The 16,871-nt window shown below is 41.2% G+C and overlaps 1 protein-coding gene across 1 annotated transcript; it reads right to left on the reverse strand.

Moving 5' to 3' along the window:
- Nucleotides 1–5,970: 5,970 nt before the first annotated feature.
- CLEC3A (C-type lectin domain family 3 member A) lies at nt 5,971–15,527 on the reverse strand. The gene is made up of 3 exons (XM_015639523.3): nt 11,992–15,527; nt 10,335–10,415; nt 5,971–7,638 (listed from the first exon to the last, which is right to left on the reverse strand). The coding sequence occupies exons 1-3, from the start codon at nt 12,104–12,106 to the stop codon at nt 7,247–7,249; spliced, it is 588 nt and encodes a 195-aa protein (XP_015495009.1). The 5' UTR covers nt 12,107–15,527; the 3' UTR covers nt 5,971–7,246.
- Between the last annotated feature and the right edge of the window lie 1,344 nt (nt 15,528–16,871).

A 16,871-nucleotide genomic window follows, 5' to 3' on the forward strand; every position in this document is an offset into this window, starting at 1 on the left:
CACCCAGTACAGTAAAGTCCTCTCATCTGCACTGCGTGATCCCACTCTTCATTTGTCAGCCATCCTCCTCTGCCTTTCTCGAGGGCAGTTCTAGGGCATGAGAGCAGTGGATTCTCTTCTTCCCTGGAACTGACAGTGCCTTTCCTGAACTGGCTGGACCGGGGAACCTGGGTGGAGGACACAGCTCAGCCTGCTGGACTGTGCTGCTAGCTTTGGGGTGCTTCCTGGCCTGGGGCAAGCTGCCTGGTTCAGTGATGTGGTTCTTCCTGGACGTGCAGGACTGTTGATGGGTTTAAGATGTGTCTCTGGGCTTGGGGGTGTGTACGGGTTTGGAGATAACTAACAGGTTTGGGGGATGTGCCTGGGTGTGGTGGTTGCTGCCAATTAGGGGGGAAACTTCCGTGTTTGGGAGTGTTTCTTTGTGTGTCAGGTGCATGTTGCATGGTTTGGGTGTTGCTGTCATATGGATGCTAAATTCTGAATTACAGTGCCTGTACAGATTACAGGCCGCACAGCTCCTCAGGCTTGCCTGAGAAAGTAGTCTGGGAAAAACATGAGAAGGAATTAAAACAATCCTCAGGAACACAAAACAGCCTTGCAGGTGTTGTTACGTGTTCCTTGTTTTCCTTGCAGGAGAAAGTCAGGGGGGTGGTGAGCCCCACTGACCAATGATGGTAATGTAGCAGTTTACTAACCAATAAGAGTTTCCTTTCTGTACTTTCCACGTATCTGTCTATAAAGCAGGCCTGGAGCAATAAACTAAGAGATCCTCTTGGTCTGATTCCCTTGAGAGTCTGTGTTGTTCTTCCCGCCGTTCCCAATCAGAACGACACTGTCGTGTGGGGTGCATCTGGTTTTGGGGTTCGTTCCTGGATTTGGGTGATTCAGACAAGGTCTACGGGTTATGTCTGGTTTGGGGAGACAAACAGCTTCTCCTGGAAGCTGTTAAAAACAGGCTCTGATACAGTAGAAGCAAAGCCTGTCCCTGCAGGAGCACAAGCCAGTGCATCCCATGAGGTGCTGGGCACACTGTGCTCTCTGGATGCTGTTCCAGCAGCTCACCTTCCCAGCCATTCCTGAGGAGAGCTGGGCTGCTGCCCCTGGGGGTTCTGAACTTGCCTGCTCTGAGGTGACTTAGTGCCTTTCACTCCTGGAGTGCTTTCGGGTAGTGCCCACCTCCCTGTCTGCTCTGCCTCGGCAGATAAAGGGGATGTTTCTGACCATAGTTCAATGCTCTTAGACCCTCATTGGAGTCTGTTGAGCTCTCAGAGCCACTGCCCTGACTTTCTGTCCTGCTGCTGGTTTGCTTTTCCTAGTGCAGCTGAAGCTCAGCAGGTTTTCTGCAGCGGAATTCCTGTAGCGCCAGGCAAGGTCTCAGACATTTCCCACTGTCACCTCAGTTCACCTTTCACTGTCAGCAAGCGCTGAATTGGCACAGTCTGGGCTCCTGGGCTCTCGGATACTCTTGCAACTTGTTTGTAACTTTTTTTTTAGCACTTTAGACATTTTGGAAATCCTCCTGGAGGAGGTATCTCATAAATGGCAAAATTGGTTTGAGAATGTTGATCCTGAGGACTAGAAGCAATCTGACAGCAGCCTGTCTGTACTCTTTGTATTTCAATTGTTTAACAAACCATTTTCATTCATTTTGATTTTCAAAATCGCTTCAGCAGATGCCCAGCCTACAGTGCAGAATGCTTTGCTTTATGACACATTTCTCTTTGAAGATAATAATTTACACTACATATGAAAATACTCTGGAAAAAAAACATACAACTTCTTCTACAAACCCACCAAATGATAAAGAAATTACAACAGAGAAATTACATAATATTTGTTTCATATTATCAGAATTTATCCTCTCCTCTCAAAAACCCTAATGCACTTAGGGTTACTAATTAACACAGCCAGACTTAAGACTACTACACGTTTTCCTGTAACCATTTAGAAGAGCTGTCAGGGTTTATCTGAGATGATTTTCTGCTTGCCATCTGCTTTCAAGACTGCAGCTGGCAGTTGGGCAGTGGTGTCACAGCAGCCTCAGCTGTGTGTCCAGAGTTTGACTTTACTACCCACTGACAACACAAAACCCTATCAAATCTCAGGCTGGAGCAGTGTCAAGACAAAATCAGGTAACATAGCATGGGATGTGTGTGACAGCTCCATATCCTGGTGAATTTTCTTTACTACTACAAAGAAAAACAATATTTCTGATAAATTCTACAAAAATACTTTATTGGAGTTTTTATTTTTCCTCAGGCTGGCTGCTGAATTATGTCAGGGAAAACAAAACTTACTAAAGTCAGAGAAGTTAGTGCAGTATGGACTGCAGTAAACTTATTTTTAATTACTCTGGAAAATCTTGACCTGGTTCTGATTTTGCTATTAACAATTAACATAGTGGCATTTTACTTGTGAGGGATTTGAATCCACCTTGTATTTTTAAATAATTTAAGTAATGCATTTGCATAAAGAAGTACCATAGGTCATTCTACAGCCCCTCTTATTTCCCTTTCAATTGCTGTCCACTGTTTATTTGTTGATCTTGCTTTTTTTACGTCTCTCTCTGAATCTGTTTTGCCAGTGAAGCACATCACATTCGTTTTGCAGCCATGGCTTTGTTTCCTTGGTAAGACTGTGGGAATTCTTCCCCTATGCATGTTTCATACAATTCAGTGGACTCTTTTATGGACCTCTAGCTAATTCTTGTTCTGCCTGAAAATCAGTTTGAATTCAGTAAGAGACTATTACATTAATTTATGTTCCTGATATCTGCTGATCCTGTAATTCAGTAACAAAAAACCAGTCACAGTTGCCTAATCTATTAAGTTAATTTTAAGATGATCTAATTAAAAAAAAAAAGCATTTATCGAAATGCAAATTAAAGGCTGCAATGGATTTCATTTCAGCTGGTACATAATGACCTGGAAAACACAGTGCATTGGTAAGTGCCTATCAGACAAAAAAATTTCCAGTGGCTAGAATATCGTGCTGGCACCAAGGAGCTGGACTTTCAAAAGGGCTCAGTTATTGAGTGTTGAGCACTGTTGGACCTTGGGTCTGAATATACTCCTTAAAACCTGGTCATGAGTTGCCTTGAAGGTCTTGCTTTGACTGCACACTATGTTTGACTTAAGGTGTTGACCTTTCCTTACTGAATGAGAATATATATATATTCTGTGGGTTTGAAGAGGGACCAAAGGGAGAGTTACTTCCAAAAATAGTCTGTGCCTGTGCAGCCTTTAAAAATGAAAAATAGATCATTTAAGAGTAATGGCTTACAATGTGCTCTCATTACTCATTTTTAAATTGCTTTTCTTGGCACCAACAATTCTGTGCTGGACCCCCTATTCCACAGTTGGGAAGAATCCAGCATTTTAACTCTTTGATCAAACTCATAAAACTCTTCACAATTATTCTGTCTTTGATGGTAACAAGAAACTCCCAAAGTGTGTTAATAAATATCTCCAAACACACACTTTTGTAGCCCTAAGCTACACAGAATCCTCTAATGGGGATCCTCTGCTACAAATATTCAGTGAGTAGCTGGAATACACAAATGTAGCATGTAAGAGTGTTAAAAAGCAGATCTCAGCCCTCTCAGCTAAAGATCATATTCCTGAATGTTTTTCACATGATTCATTAGCTCCTAACATCAAGTGTCATCCTTTTGGGAGAAGAGCTTGGTAAGGCACTATTTAATTTTTCCTCAATAAAAGTCAGCTGTGTCTTGATCTTACAGAAGAATGAGGACCCAGCCTTGTTTCTTCACACAAGAGGGAAGCAGCGATGTCTGTGGGGTGTAAATGCTCTGCCAAGCAGGGGCGTGGCAAGAAGCACAGGTAAGAGAAGCAGAGGTTCTTAACTGCAGTAAAATTTACTGTATCATGACAAAAAGAAGGTATTAAAATCACCTTTTAATACTACCTGGTTGACATGAAAGCTAAGGGAGACTTGTGATCAGTTTTCTTTACTTTTTTTTTTTTTTTTTTTTTTTTTTTTTTTACCACAAAACCAGATAACCCATTCTTCACCCAGCTCTACTAATGAGCTGCTTTCTCTGGGGTTTTGTACCCTGCATAATGGAGAACATCTGTATCTTGAGTAAAGGTTGACATTTCCCTGCCTATTCACCAAAGGCCTTTTTCTCTTCTTTCAATGCAACACTACAAACTCAATTCCTGGGAAAGAAAACTGGCGGGGTCTCCAGAACATTCTATTCTCATCGCCTTCCCTCAATATTTCAGCAGAATTACCCAATTCATATGGTAATCATTTCCTTCTAATCAATGTTTCCTATGTAACCTTGTTTATTCACTCCTACTTATTCCCACTTGCCAAGAAAGCCAAATGAGACTATTGGGGGCATTTGTCTTTCATGACACTAAGAACAGATTAATCATGCTGACAGCATGCTAACAAAAGGATGGTTTTCATTAATTAACACTTATAAATAATTTGTTAAAGGTTACAGAGTGCTTAATGTATTCCTTAGTAGACAGTTCTTACATGGACCAGCCAACCAATAAATTGTTTATAGCTAGAAAAAGCTTTTCTGTTGGGCTTAGGATACTTCTCAACCTTTCTGAAAACCAAGGGCCACCTACTATCCTGAGCAAAATGCTGATTGCCTAGTCTTGTGGTAATGGAGTATTTTGTATCTCATTGCCATAATGTGTTCCATATGAGTCTATTATATTTTTATTATTCACACATATCATATCTCTTTTTATTTTGCCTTGATTGTTTGGTCATGTGCATAGGATTGATTTTTTGAAAGGGGACAGACCATTTTGCAGCCTACTTGGTGGTGTCTGGCCAATCATCAGAGTTCAGGTCAAGGTATAGTGGTTTATGGTATGCACTACTCAGGTAGGTGCTATTAGCAACTTCTTCATTAACTCTTCCTAGAAGTGCCCTCATGGACTCAGGTTGCAGTCATTAACATTGCTGAACAGCTGCATATACACACATGTGAGCAGGTACAGTTTATATTTATGAAGAAACCATCTGATTTTCTTTTAACAGTAGTAGAATTTTAAGTTTCATAGGGCATCTAATGAAGACTGAAAAATGTGGATTTAAAATTCTGAAAAAAGGCAGCAAAGCTTGTCCTTGGTGGGCAAGGACTACATCAAGTCTCCTAATGCCCCTGGTATGTTAGCAAGACCCAGTGGATGCTACTTAATTACCATATATTGGCAAATACATTTAGTATTTTTTTATATAAAATTATAGTTCTGTGCAGGCAAAATTCTGGGAAGGTTTATATGCTTATAAAATTTCTATGAGCCCATTGCCTTCTGTTTATCACTGTGCTTTTACAGCAGAGGATAGAAATGAAAGATGAAGATATTTTCTTCATTACTTATCTCTGATCTCAAGTGCTCCATGTGCATTCCAGGATTCTGCAGTGTAATCTGGGCTGATCCCAAGAACTCAGCTGGATCCTCCAGAAGAACCATCCACTGCCACAGAGTTTTTATAAGCAGTCTCAAGATGATAAATGTTTTCTTACGGGATCACCCAGAAAATATTATTTAAAAATGAGATCTTTATGTGATAATTTTACACCTTGTAGGGAAACTCCATAAAGTGGCTCATGTTCTTTACAATGGGTTCCCCAGAAAAACAGCCAGTGAAAATATAGTCCTGTGCCAGTTAAACAAGGTGAATTTTCAGTTTGACTGTAGCTGTAGGGAGATGCTGAGATGTACTGGCTTATTTCAGGGGTTAAGAAGCCATACAGACTTTAAATCGTGTACAAATATAGGTAACAAAAATTTTTACCCCAACCTTAGCAAATGCTGGTAGATTTTGAAAGAAAATTTTATATATCTGGGCCCCTTTTGCTGTTCTATTACAACTCAGGAGTAAAAGAGAATTCAGAATCAGGTTATTTTACAAATACATTAAGTGTTGGAAAATTAATTTAAATAAAACACATTGCAGATGCCTTGAGTAGTTAGATCTTATACAGCTTTTGGGCTGTATTATTTAGCAGGGATCCAGATTTTATCCTGTGGCCTGTAAGTACATTAGTAGGAAAATGTGCCCTTTTTGAATCCTCAAGAAAACTCCTAGGAAGGAATGGCCTTCACATACATAAGCTGTCAAAAATACTACAACAGTTAAATACTGGTAATTGCAAATTTATTGCATAATTTAGGAAAACCTTGCACATTTAATAGATAAGGAATAGGAATTATCCTCCAAGCAGCAATATATTTAAATATTTAAACAAAATGAGAGAAACTGCTATTTATGACATGAAGACAAATCTCTGTTGTGAAGTTCAGAACAGACAAAATCAGCCAGCACATTTTACTTCACTTTCAAATGTCAGGTGTTAAATTGGAACATTTGCATGTGGTCTGGTCCCACTCAGGAGAGTGCCCCTGGGGCTTGCTGCCCTTCCCATGGGAGATGTGGGTGAGTGGGAATGCTGTGCCAGGAAGGAGCTCCTGTCTCCCTCCCGGAGCTTTCAGGAGCTCTCTGTGAATGGCAGAGCTGTCTGAGCCTGCAGAAGACATGGCTTTATATGGCTTCACACGGCAGTGTGATCCAGTCCCAGACTGGCTTCTTCTATGGGAATGTTCCAAATGACATCTAAAATTTAACCATAATTGAGACATTTAGAGGCAAACATGTCTAGACTGACTGATGTTTTGAAACAGCTACTCCCCCTTTTTTCTAGCAGTGTGTCACTGTGAACTGCATGTAGTTAAATAATTACCATCAGATTTTTCTCTTTCATTCAGCATTCTTAACGCATAGGTAAAACTCTTGGCCACAGATTAATCCAATTAGACTCTGTAAAGGATGATGGTTGTTTTTCACAGGAGCTCACATAATCCCAAAGTCTCTCTTAAGCTTTAGAACTGAGAGGATCCTTACTGCTCATATTGGAAAAGGTTACCATGCAGCAGTATTTTCTAATTGAAGTACAGAAACAGGAGGTGAAATCCAGCAACCCAAAGGGTAGGCTGAAGTAATATGCCAAAATATGATACAATGTAGGCCAGAACATAATATATATCTCTGTACATAATGAGAGCACTCACTAAACATTTTTAGCAGATGAATAGAAAATAAATTAAAAGAGAAAACTTGTGTTTCAGGAAAAAGTGAGTTCAAGGCAGGAGAGGGATAGTTTTAACTTGCCACTCTCTAAGTGGGAGGGGGTTTTTAAGCAAAAGTGTGTTTTGATAACCCGAAACCTGGCCATGATCTTTTGTGTATGTAATTATGGGATCAGGAATTCACAAACATATCTCTTGGCAGTGCGGCAGACTTCATCCACCCACTTGCCCTGGGATGACTGAGAAAAAAAGACACAGTTTTCACGTTTGCCCCCGTTGGGCTGGGCACGGTCCCAGTTGAAGTACTGCAGAGCCATGCCATTGACATCGACAAACCTGCCTTCATTGACCATGTCAGTGACACCCAGCCAGAACTCCGACACTCCGGGCACGCTTTTCTTGCCGTAATCCCGAAGGATGTTTGTCTCCTCGTTATTCCTCGGGATAGCCAGTGTCCCCCCCTTGGCTATGCAGTCTTCATTGGCTTCATGGAAATGTTTTGTGCCTTCTGACATGAGATAGCACTTCTTGTGGGCCTTGGTCCCACGAAGACACACTGTGAACAGACAGGAGTTTGCACGTTCAGTACAATTGTGGGCCTCAGCTTTCAGTAATGGTTGTCCAAATGATAATTTTCCAAAAGCACGTTGAAACTTGAGTAGACAAATCCTTAGCAAGTGAAAGGCTCTTGACTCCACAGACTGGGCCTGAAATTCGGAGTAAGGTCAGACTCACCTGCTGGTGCTCTAGTTCATGTAGGACCCTGTGTGCGGACAGCACATCAGTGTGCCTTTGGGGACAGACTGCTAAAATATAACCCAGGCCTGTTCTCAGTGCCCCTTTTAGCAAATAGTCCTGGCTTTCATGCTTTTCTACCTTATTTCAACAGTCTTGAAACTGATGGAATGGATGAGGTATGGATGTTTGTTTTGTTGCCAGGTATAAGTTGGTTATCGGGAAATCTGTATTTGGCTTTATAGTGGATACAGATCTAAATGTCTTTTAATATTGGTGATATTTAAGTAAAGTAAATTTTTACATCTTATCTGAGCTCAGTTTCCAGCAAGCAAAGGCAGGACAGAAATGTGCTGTATTAAATGGGTCCTACTGACCAGGAAAATATTGATTTGAAATTTGTAATACAGATGTCTGAGTGATTAATGTAAGTGTAATTCTGCTTGTAGAAGATTACATATTCACCTCCCTTTGCATTAATTTGTTTTCTTTCCAGCAAAGTCTCCTCTTTCAAACTCTAAATCCAGATGAGGTAAAGTGACTTCAATCTATAAGTGCTTTAAAAAGGTGTACACTTATTACTGAGCTTACAGGACAGTCTGGACCCAATCTTCTAAACATTTGAATTTTTAAATATGTTTACTTTTACTTCTGCTAGGGAAGTCTTGATATAAAGTCCAAATGGACCAGAGGGTTAACTTGGCAGCTGCTCTGTCACTGGAATTGCCTTGCAGAGCTGCTGCTGGGTTTGTTCCAGCCCGAGGTCTGTGGGGGCAGGAATACAGGAGGGAATCCTTAAACTTTGCCTTCCAGCTCTGCTAATGCAGATTTGTGAAAAACTGATTCTTCCAAGAAAAATAATGATGGCAAGATGAACCCTTCTTGGTGGAGTGTTTCCTCTGAGCTGAGAAAGGTGCCAAAGGCCTGGAATAGACTCCTGTGACAATTATTTCTAGAATCCTGCATATTATTACTTGCAAATTATTTCATTTATTGCTTAAGTTCATCTTGTACTTCTGTACATCTTCTGTCCTGATATTTTCTATAATCTGGTTTTAATTCCTGTCACCTGTTCTTGTAAAAAAATAATTATCTCTCTGGTTAACAGGATATGGAAGTCACTTTGGACCACATCCTATGTCTCAAGTTTTTAGTATTTCCAGTTGTAGTATTCACTGCATTCCTTAGCTACATTTTCAGTCATAATTTTCTATTAGAGTTTTATCTTCAAATTTTAACCCTTCCATTGGCCAAAGTAATGAGCCTATTTATTGAAAGTGGAACACTTCAAAAAACTTATATTTATGATAAAGATCAGAGAGACTTTACTTCAGCAATGCTGCAGCAATGATAAGGATCAGATGTCTTTAGGGAGAAAGTACGTGCTTCAAATGGTGTGTTGGCAGCATCTCACATTTCACTCTATGTAGACAGGAGGCCCAGGAAGTTCAAGCAAAAGAAGAAATCAGATTTTTAAGGTGTGTCCTGGAAATGTCCATAAGCTAAAAATGGAGCTCCTTTTTTCAGTTGTTACAGGACATTAACAAAGACAAGTCAGAGCTAGGGGGGTGATAGGTGTCTTTTTGCCAAATATGGATTCCAGTTACACAGTGTGGTTTATAAATTTAGAATAAAGCTCAAAATAAGTTTTGAGGAGAGAAAGTCTCCCAGTTCTGGTTTAATTTCTAGGCCACTGCATGCTTTCTCTCAAGCTCCTTCTGGAAGCAACACAAGAATTACTTTTAAACAAGAGTTACTTGTCTAGCACAGGCTCCCTCTTTTAAGAAACTTCTAAAGCCTTCTTATAAGACATTTGAAATAAAAATATTTTGTAAAGCCCAAAAAGCTGTATGTAACCCAAGACACAAAACTGAATAACCAGATATTACCATTCCTAAGGAAAATATGTTATGTTTCATGAAAATGATGTCATTTCCTCTGTAATATCCTCTTGTACATGTTTAAATGCCAGGTTTTGTGTCAACAGCTGTGGAAAAGCACAACTGTCTAGTAGGTACATGTGTATTCACCCTTGCTATTTTGTTTGGAAATTTCCATCTGGGTATTTCAATACTTAAAGGACTCTGCACATTGGTCCAGAATATTTCTGAACTCACAGTGGATATAACTTTGAAGTTTTATGGCAACATACACATTTGAATATATGTTCATATCAAAGCTGGGCACTTAAATCTCTGGCCACCTAAACTCTCAGACCCAAGAACCCTCATTGTGCTGCCTTTGATGACACAAAGTTCAGAGCTTGAAATAGTGCATAGCAAAGACAAAAGTAGTTCTTGCTCTCAGTGAAGAATCACCACTCATTCCCTGTTAGCTGAGATCTGTTTTTACTTGAATGCTTCCTTCAACACTTGTTTGTCTCAAAAAGCTGTGGAGCACCATGGTTTTATGGAGCTGTGATCCTAGTCATAAAATCCCATTAAAGAGAGGGATGGGAGTGAAGAAGAGAGGCAGTGAGAACTTTTGGAAACCACTGACCAGCACAAGCTGCTTTACCTGTCTGGAGTGCTTGTATTTCCTTCAGAGCATTTACTTCTCGCCACAGTTTGTCAATCTGGGTCTTCAGGTCATCTTTTTCTTACACAAAAAGAATATACAGAAATTAACAGATATGCACACAGTAGAACAATTAAAAATCACATGTTAATAGCTGTTTCCAAGTATCATGGATTGCTGCATTGCTTAGATGCATTTTTATTATTTTCAAAGATTTGTCCTTAATGAAAACATTCCTCTAGATTGCCTATAAAAACACAAGGAACACATCTTTACCTTTCCTTCTCATATTTTATCATGGATGTTGCCTTAAAAACTGTTTGAAAATCATGGGTTGTTGCAGCTGGTCATTATTTAGTGATCTGGTATCTGTTTTACAGAAAATGTCCTTTTTTCTTTTGAACCTGTACACTCTGGTGTATGGATACGACATACAAAAAATAGGAAGACACAAGTTGTTTTTCTTTAAAGAAATGTTATTTCTGTGAGCATGAAAGTTTCACAGAACTCTTGTTTTAGCACAGGGAGGAGCAACAACCTGAAGTCTGAATGTCACAGATGTGCTTGCTGAATTGCAGTCTCTACTTCCCAGGATCAGCCTTCCTCTGTCCCTCAGTACAGAGAGGGCCTGGGTACTCGAGTCACACCAAATCACTCTGAATCAGCATTTGTAGCACTTAAAAAAGCACCAAGAATATGATGGGACAAGAAAAGAATGTAATTTGCACATAACTCCATTTTCGTGTCTTTTTTTAAAAAAAAAAAAAAAAAATGAAACAACATTATAATGTCTTTCAGGGCTCCCTGCTTTCCCAAGGCAGAATTCTCTGTCCTCCAGTCAGTGCTGCTCTGTTCTGGCATACAAAATGTGTAAGCAGCCTGTGTTTAGGAGCCCTAAGCTTAAAACCCTAGAGATCCCAAAGGATGTGTCTATAGCTGTGTGGCTCCAGAGCAGCTCAATCTTCTTGTACAATGGTTTTATCAAAGCCACAGCTTTTTAATTAACAGGGGTTCAAATATTTGCCATTAGTGAGCCACCATCATACCTGCTTTTATTAGAAATGTCTTTAAATTAAATATGCAGACATTTCTAAACATTCTGTGGTTTTGTATTTACTCTGTAAGCTTTGCTGTGGGAACTGGTGCTTTATCTTCTCCTGCTAACTCTTTAATGTTGACCTGCTAATTCCACAAAGAGTAGACAGACATTCTGTTAAAATTTGGAAATGGTACAAAAATCTGAACAATAATCCTTGAAGCCTGAATACTTCTGCTTGTTTCCTCCACATACATGAATTTCCATTTTTCTCATCTTAGTCAATATAGCTACATAACTAAGAATGATCAGCCAGAGTCCTCTCTCAGCTGTACCTGTGAGTTCTAAATAATGTTCAGAGAGGTGAACAGCCAGAACAGAGCGATGTATTTGCAGCCGTTACACAGCTCTATTTCCGTAATTCATTCTGGCACCTTATTTGTGGCTTTGCTAACTCACATAAAAATACTTAAAAGGCAGCTATAATATAGACTCGAGTGTCCTTTATAAATAAACATTTGTGTAATGTTAGTTTCTGGTTCATGCAATGCTATTTAAAGTACACAGTAAATTTGCATGGTCTATAAGCTTCTATCCCTCCTCCCAGTTCGGACCCAGTACCTTTCACTCTACGTTTGCTGTGCTTCTTGGCTTTGAATTTGGAAGCCTGGCTGACGGTCTGATCCAGCAGTAGTAAGCTTATGAGTAGAAAAATCATAAGTCCAGTTTGTGCCATGTCTCTTTGTAAGACCCTAAGAAGGAGCTTGAAGAGATTCCCTGTAGCAGCTCTGAGAGAGGTCACCCAGACCCATCTCAGCAGGGACTGCCTGAGGTCAGCTTTATAAGGTGTGGTGGCAGGCTTGGCTGGACTCCTCGCCTATGAAATGTGTTTAATGCTTTAGCTGGCTGTAGCATAAGACACCCCCTTGTTCTCACATCCCATCTGAAGCTGCTGTTTCCATTCTGAGCTCAGCTGTACCAGCCCTGAACGCTGCACTGGTTGCCTCACCCGTAAGCGCCACATCTCCTCTATTAACACTGCTGCCAAAACCTATGGAAAACCAGATGGATGCTTGTGCTCTGCCAGCCTCCAGGAGGGGCAGCCAGAAAATTTCCACAAAGTGTCAGAGGCTCGCCCAGCATGGCTCTGCCCCAGGCTGGGTAAGTCATGACAGTGGCCAGCACCTTCCACTGAAGCAAAACCAGGATGCTGCTCCAAATGCAAACATTGCAACTAGAGACCCACACAGAGGATAAATACATTAAAATCACAGTATGTGAGGAGTGCATTTATTGGCTTATGTAGAGTTAATAAATGCCTGATAGATATATCTGCATTTCTGGTTGAGAGCAGCAATCAGCAGGGTCTAGTCAAAGGAGCAGAAGGTAGCAAAGCTCTCCCAAAGGTTCCCACATCCTGACTGTAGGGTCAGAAGAAAAGTAAAACTCAAGGTGCTTGAAACAGGACAGTGTCTGCCTGGAGTATGGAGAATTCTCTGAGTTTGAATCTCTTTCATTAGCTTTTGGGCTCTATGGACTTCTATGGGGCTACCTTTAATTGGGATTGCTGTATGAAGTAGAACCTCTCCCTGATTTTGGTGACCCAATGAAATTGTCACAAAAATATTCCTATCCATCACACTTTTTTCCTTTTCTTTTCCTCCCATTAAAAGAGGGTTTGATTAAAATGTGGACTCCAAAGCCATTGCTGGGTGCTGGTTGGTGCAGTTCATGTCCTTCAGAGCTGTTCTTCCTGACATCCCTTTGCCATCTCTGCCTTGATTATGTTCTGCTCACATTGCTGACATTTTTGTTTTTTTTTTTTTTCAGGACTGTTTTATTAAAAGAAAGCTGGGATTTAGGAACATGCTGGTGTACTGCATGAATACTGGGTTTTCCCAACACCCACTTAAGTCACTTCAGTACTTTCAGTGCAAACCATACCTGCCCTGTCTGTCCTGGACACCTTTAAACAACTCCCTGTATTCTCATATTCTGTAACTAGCAAACATCTCTTAACCATTAGCTAAATAAACTTGCCATAAATGCATCCTGATACGATCAAACTTAGTCCCAATGATCCTTCTCCAAAATATTGAAGTATTAACATACATTGTGTAGGTAAACTTCTGGGTCAACATTGCTCAGTCCTCAGAGCTGTTCTGGAGCACAGCACACCAGGGATAGCTGTTGTGCATCCCAACCAGCCAGGACTGCCCAAAAAATCTCACCTAGCTGCAAATTTCAGTCCATGGTAAATGTGGAAAGGGCTGGCATCTCAACTAGCACACCACAACTGAAATGTGAGCTGGCAGAGAGGAAAAGTAAGGAGCTTTACAAGGGTCTAGTTCAAGATTTAATCTGTCCTTTAGGACAAGCTCTAAATTCAGGCTTGATACATACTTGATTCCAATAGTATTGGGGCATCAATATAAGTTAATTAAGGGTGGCTGGCTGAATCAATAACTGCCTCCAGTTTGTTTTTCACGTGGTGCCTTCTCAGATATTGTGGAACTGCACATGAAGCTGATCCTGAACCATTGCAGCTTTCAACCTGACAAATTAAACTGTGCTAATTTCAGGTTGCCTTGATAAGGCAGCTGCACACTCTTGGAGCTGTTTCATGTGGAGCTTGACTGTCCCACAGGCTTTGGGAGAGGCTGGAGCAGTAGCTGGGTCAGCAGGCCTTTTAGTGTGTGTGTTCAAGGTACCAAAATGGATTTGTTCCTGCTCCTAGGAGTTTGAGCTCGCTAACACAGGTTCCTTTTCTTCCTTTGAAATGAGTATGACAGAGAAAGATCTATACTCTGCTGGGGCAGCACACAAGTCACTAGAAACAGAGGGATAAAGAAAACATGGATTTGGTATTTTGACAGTTCTTGGCCAAGAGCCTGAGTGAAAAACTGCTTTTTGAAGTATGTCGTGTACTGTCCTTTCAAGAACAGAAATTCTGGTTTTAAACCTTAATCCCCCTCATTCAGTAATTTCTCTGACCCTTTTGCCAGTCTGCAAGTAACTCAGCTGGACTTCACTCCTAAAAAGTGAATCACAAAGCTGCCCTTGCAGCTGCTGGGATGGATCACAAGGATATGTGGGCTAGAATTCCTCTGGAGTACTCAAGAACAATTTCCACTGTCGCTGCCCGCTCGGCCCTTCACGCCTCGGCTAGCTCGTGCCAAGCGTCAGCGGCAGGAGTGGGGAACCAGGTGAGCACTGTGTGGCTCAACCTGGAACCTCTAGAGCTCCTCTGGGCTAGGGCTCTATGACAAGCAGGGCGACTCGAGGTGTGGCAAAGGGAGAGAGAGTGCTCGGAGTCCTCTAATTTCCCAGGAACAAGTTTATTCTGATAGGTGTAGGGAGAAGACGACGAGGGACGGGGCTGGGATCACGAGGAGAGAGTCCGAGCCGAGAGCCCTGGGCACCTCCGTGCGCCAGGTTTTAAAGACTGTGGGCGGCCCACACAACGACCAATGGGATAACAGCAAGGGAGGAGTTGCGGGTGGGGATTACAATGCATAGGACCAATAGCAGGGACTCGGGGGAGGGAAGGCAGCTGAACAATCAATGGGGCCTCGAGGAAGGGATGACAAGCATGGAAGGAGCTGGAACAAAGGGTGGGGTTTACATAAATCGACAGGACTCGGGGGCAGGATTAAGGTGATGGATGGGGAACAATCTGGAAAGGAGTGAAGGGTTTACAATGATTGATAACCAGGGACAAACCATTCAGGGATAACAGGGGAGCAACTGGGGCAAACCAACTTAAACTTAACAACATCAAACAAACATCAAACGAATAAGCGGCAACATTCCACGTTTGTGACTAACCTATAGCAACTGAGGAAGCAGGTTTAGCTTCTTGGGTATGGTGTGTGGGTAGGAGAGCCAGAGAACAGTCAAAATATATTGCTGGGAAGATGTAACCTTGCAGTGCTACTGTGAGGAAATGGAGCCACACAGGAGGCTCCCTGAAGTGAGTACCTGGGCTGTGTATGGGTTTGAAACCAGCGTTAAAATCTCATTTAGAAGTGGGTATTTTATTTTACTGGCATAATTACAGTAATATATAGCCCAGGGAGTGAACACAATAATACACTGATAGAAGTAATTTTGTCCTGAAACAAATGATTCCACTTTCCTTATCAGAGTATTCTATATAAATATAAATATAAATATTCTCATTGCTTTTGAGCTGCATCCAGAATAGGATGGGATTGTGCTTTTTATTTATTTACACCACTACAGTAGAACTTCTGCATGCAGACAGAATTGTGGTTTTTCTTGAAGTGCTTAGCTCATTTCAAGGCACTTTTGAAGTGCTCTGTCTTACATGAAACATCTTGCAAAGGCCAGAGTTGCTGTGCTGCAGTGGCACCTGGGGTTTTGGCTCCCATCTCCCCACCTCATTCCATTTGCTTTCAGACAACCAGACCATTCAGAGCATAAACATCCTCTGGTAAAAGGCTTTTTTCAGTTTCTCCACAGAGACTCTTCAAGGTAAAAACTCTGTTTCCTTCAGAGACAGTTCTACCTTTATGTGCTCCTGTAGACTGGCTCAGGAGAAGTCTTCATACAGCTGTTTTTTCCTCTCCATTCTCAGCCATCCCTGGGTTTATGGAAAGAACATGCAATGGGGCACAGAGTGTGACAAGCCAGTGTGAGCTGAGGACTGGATGTTGAGCTCCTGAAATGGGTCTGGCTGCAGATGTACAACAGCACTTGTGAAAAAAAGCTTTAAAAAGATTCAGTGCTTCAGTCTGTTGGGAAATGAATTGCCAGTAGATTGTCTGTGTTTTACTGAGACCTACAGTCCCCTTGTGCTTCAGAGCTAACTGTGCTGTGGGATGTTTTACCAAATGGGAAATGGATGGGCAATATCTGCTCCTGGAATCAGAGTAAACTCTATTCTTCTTGCAGCATTTCAGTTCTAGAAAATTCAGCTCAGCTTTAGGAAAATGAAGCCATTTATTTGAGTAAAGTAGGTGAGTGATTATTTTCCCCTTCTCCTGAGAAGATAAAGAGAAAATGAAAACTGATCAGAGCTGTTGCCAGGATAAGGAATTGCAAGTGAGGCAATCTGAAGAGCCAGGATGGTCAATAAAATAGATAACAGACAGGTTAGCAAAAGGTTTAACAGAAAGGTTAGTAAAAGGGTTATCACCTTCAGTACATCAGTTTTTATGACTGCCTTGAGTAAATGGGACCCACTGGTTGATTTTTATTTGTTTCAATTTAATGTAGTAAATTTTGCAAACTCTCCTAGTCAAGGATTATGTTGTGCTTGGAAAATTACTGTATGCCTGATTTCTTTGGCCTTGAAAAGTCTTGCTAAGTCTTTCTTAAGGATTTGATCTCAGTCCTAGAGGCATGAGGCAGGATCATGGCTGACATCCCAAGACCAAAGTTATTTTGGGGAAATTAGTACAAACAAACTGTGTTTAGAAAAGAAAAGGGCTAGCCCTATGGTATGTGAGGTTTTGTGAAACTTGTTAATGATATTT

Source organism: Parus major, chromosome 11 (assembly GCF_001522545.3).
Source record: "Parus major isolate Abel chromosome 11, Parus_major1.1, whole genome shotgun sequence".
NCBI classification, from domain to species: domain Eukaryota; kingdom Metazoa; phylum Chordata; class Aves; order Passeriformes; family Paridae; genus Parus; species Parus major.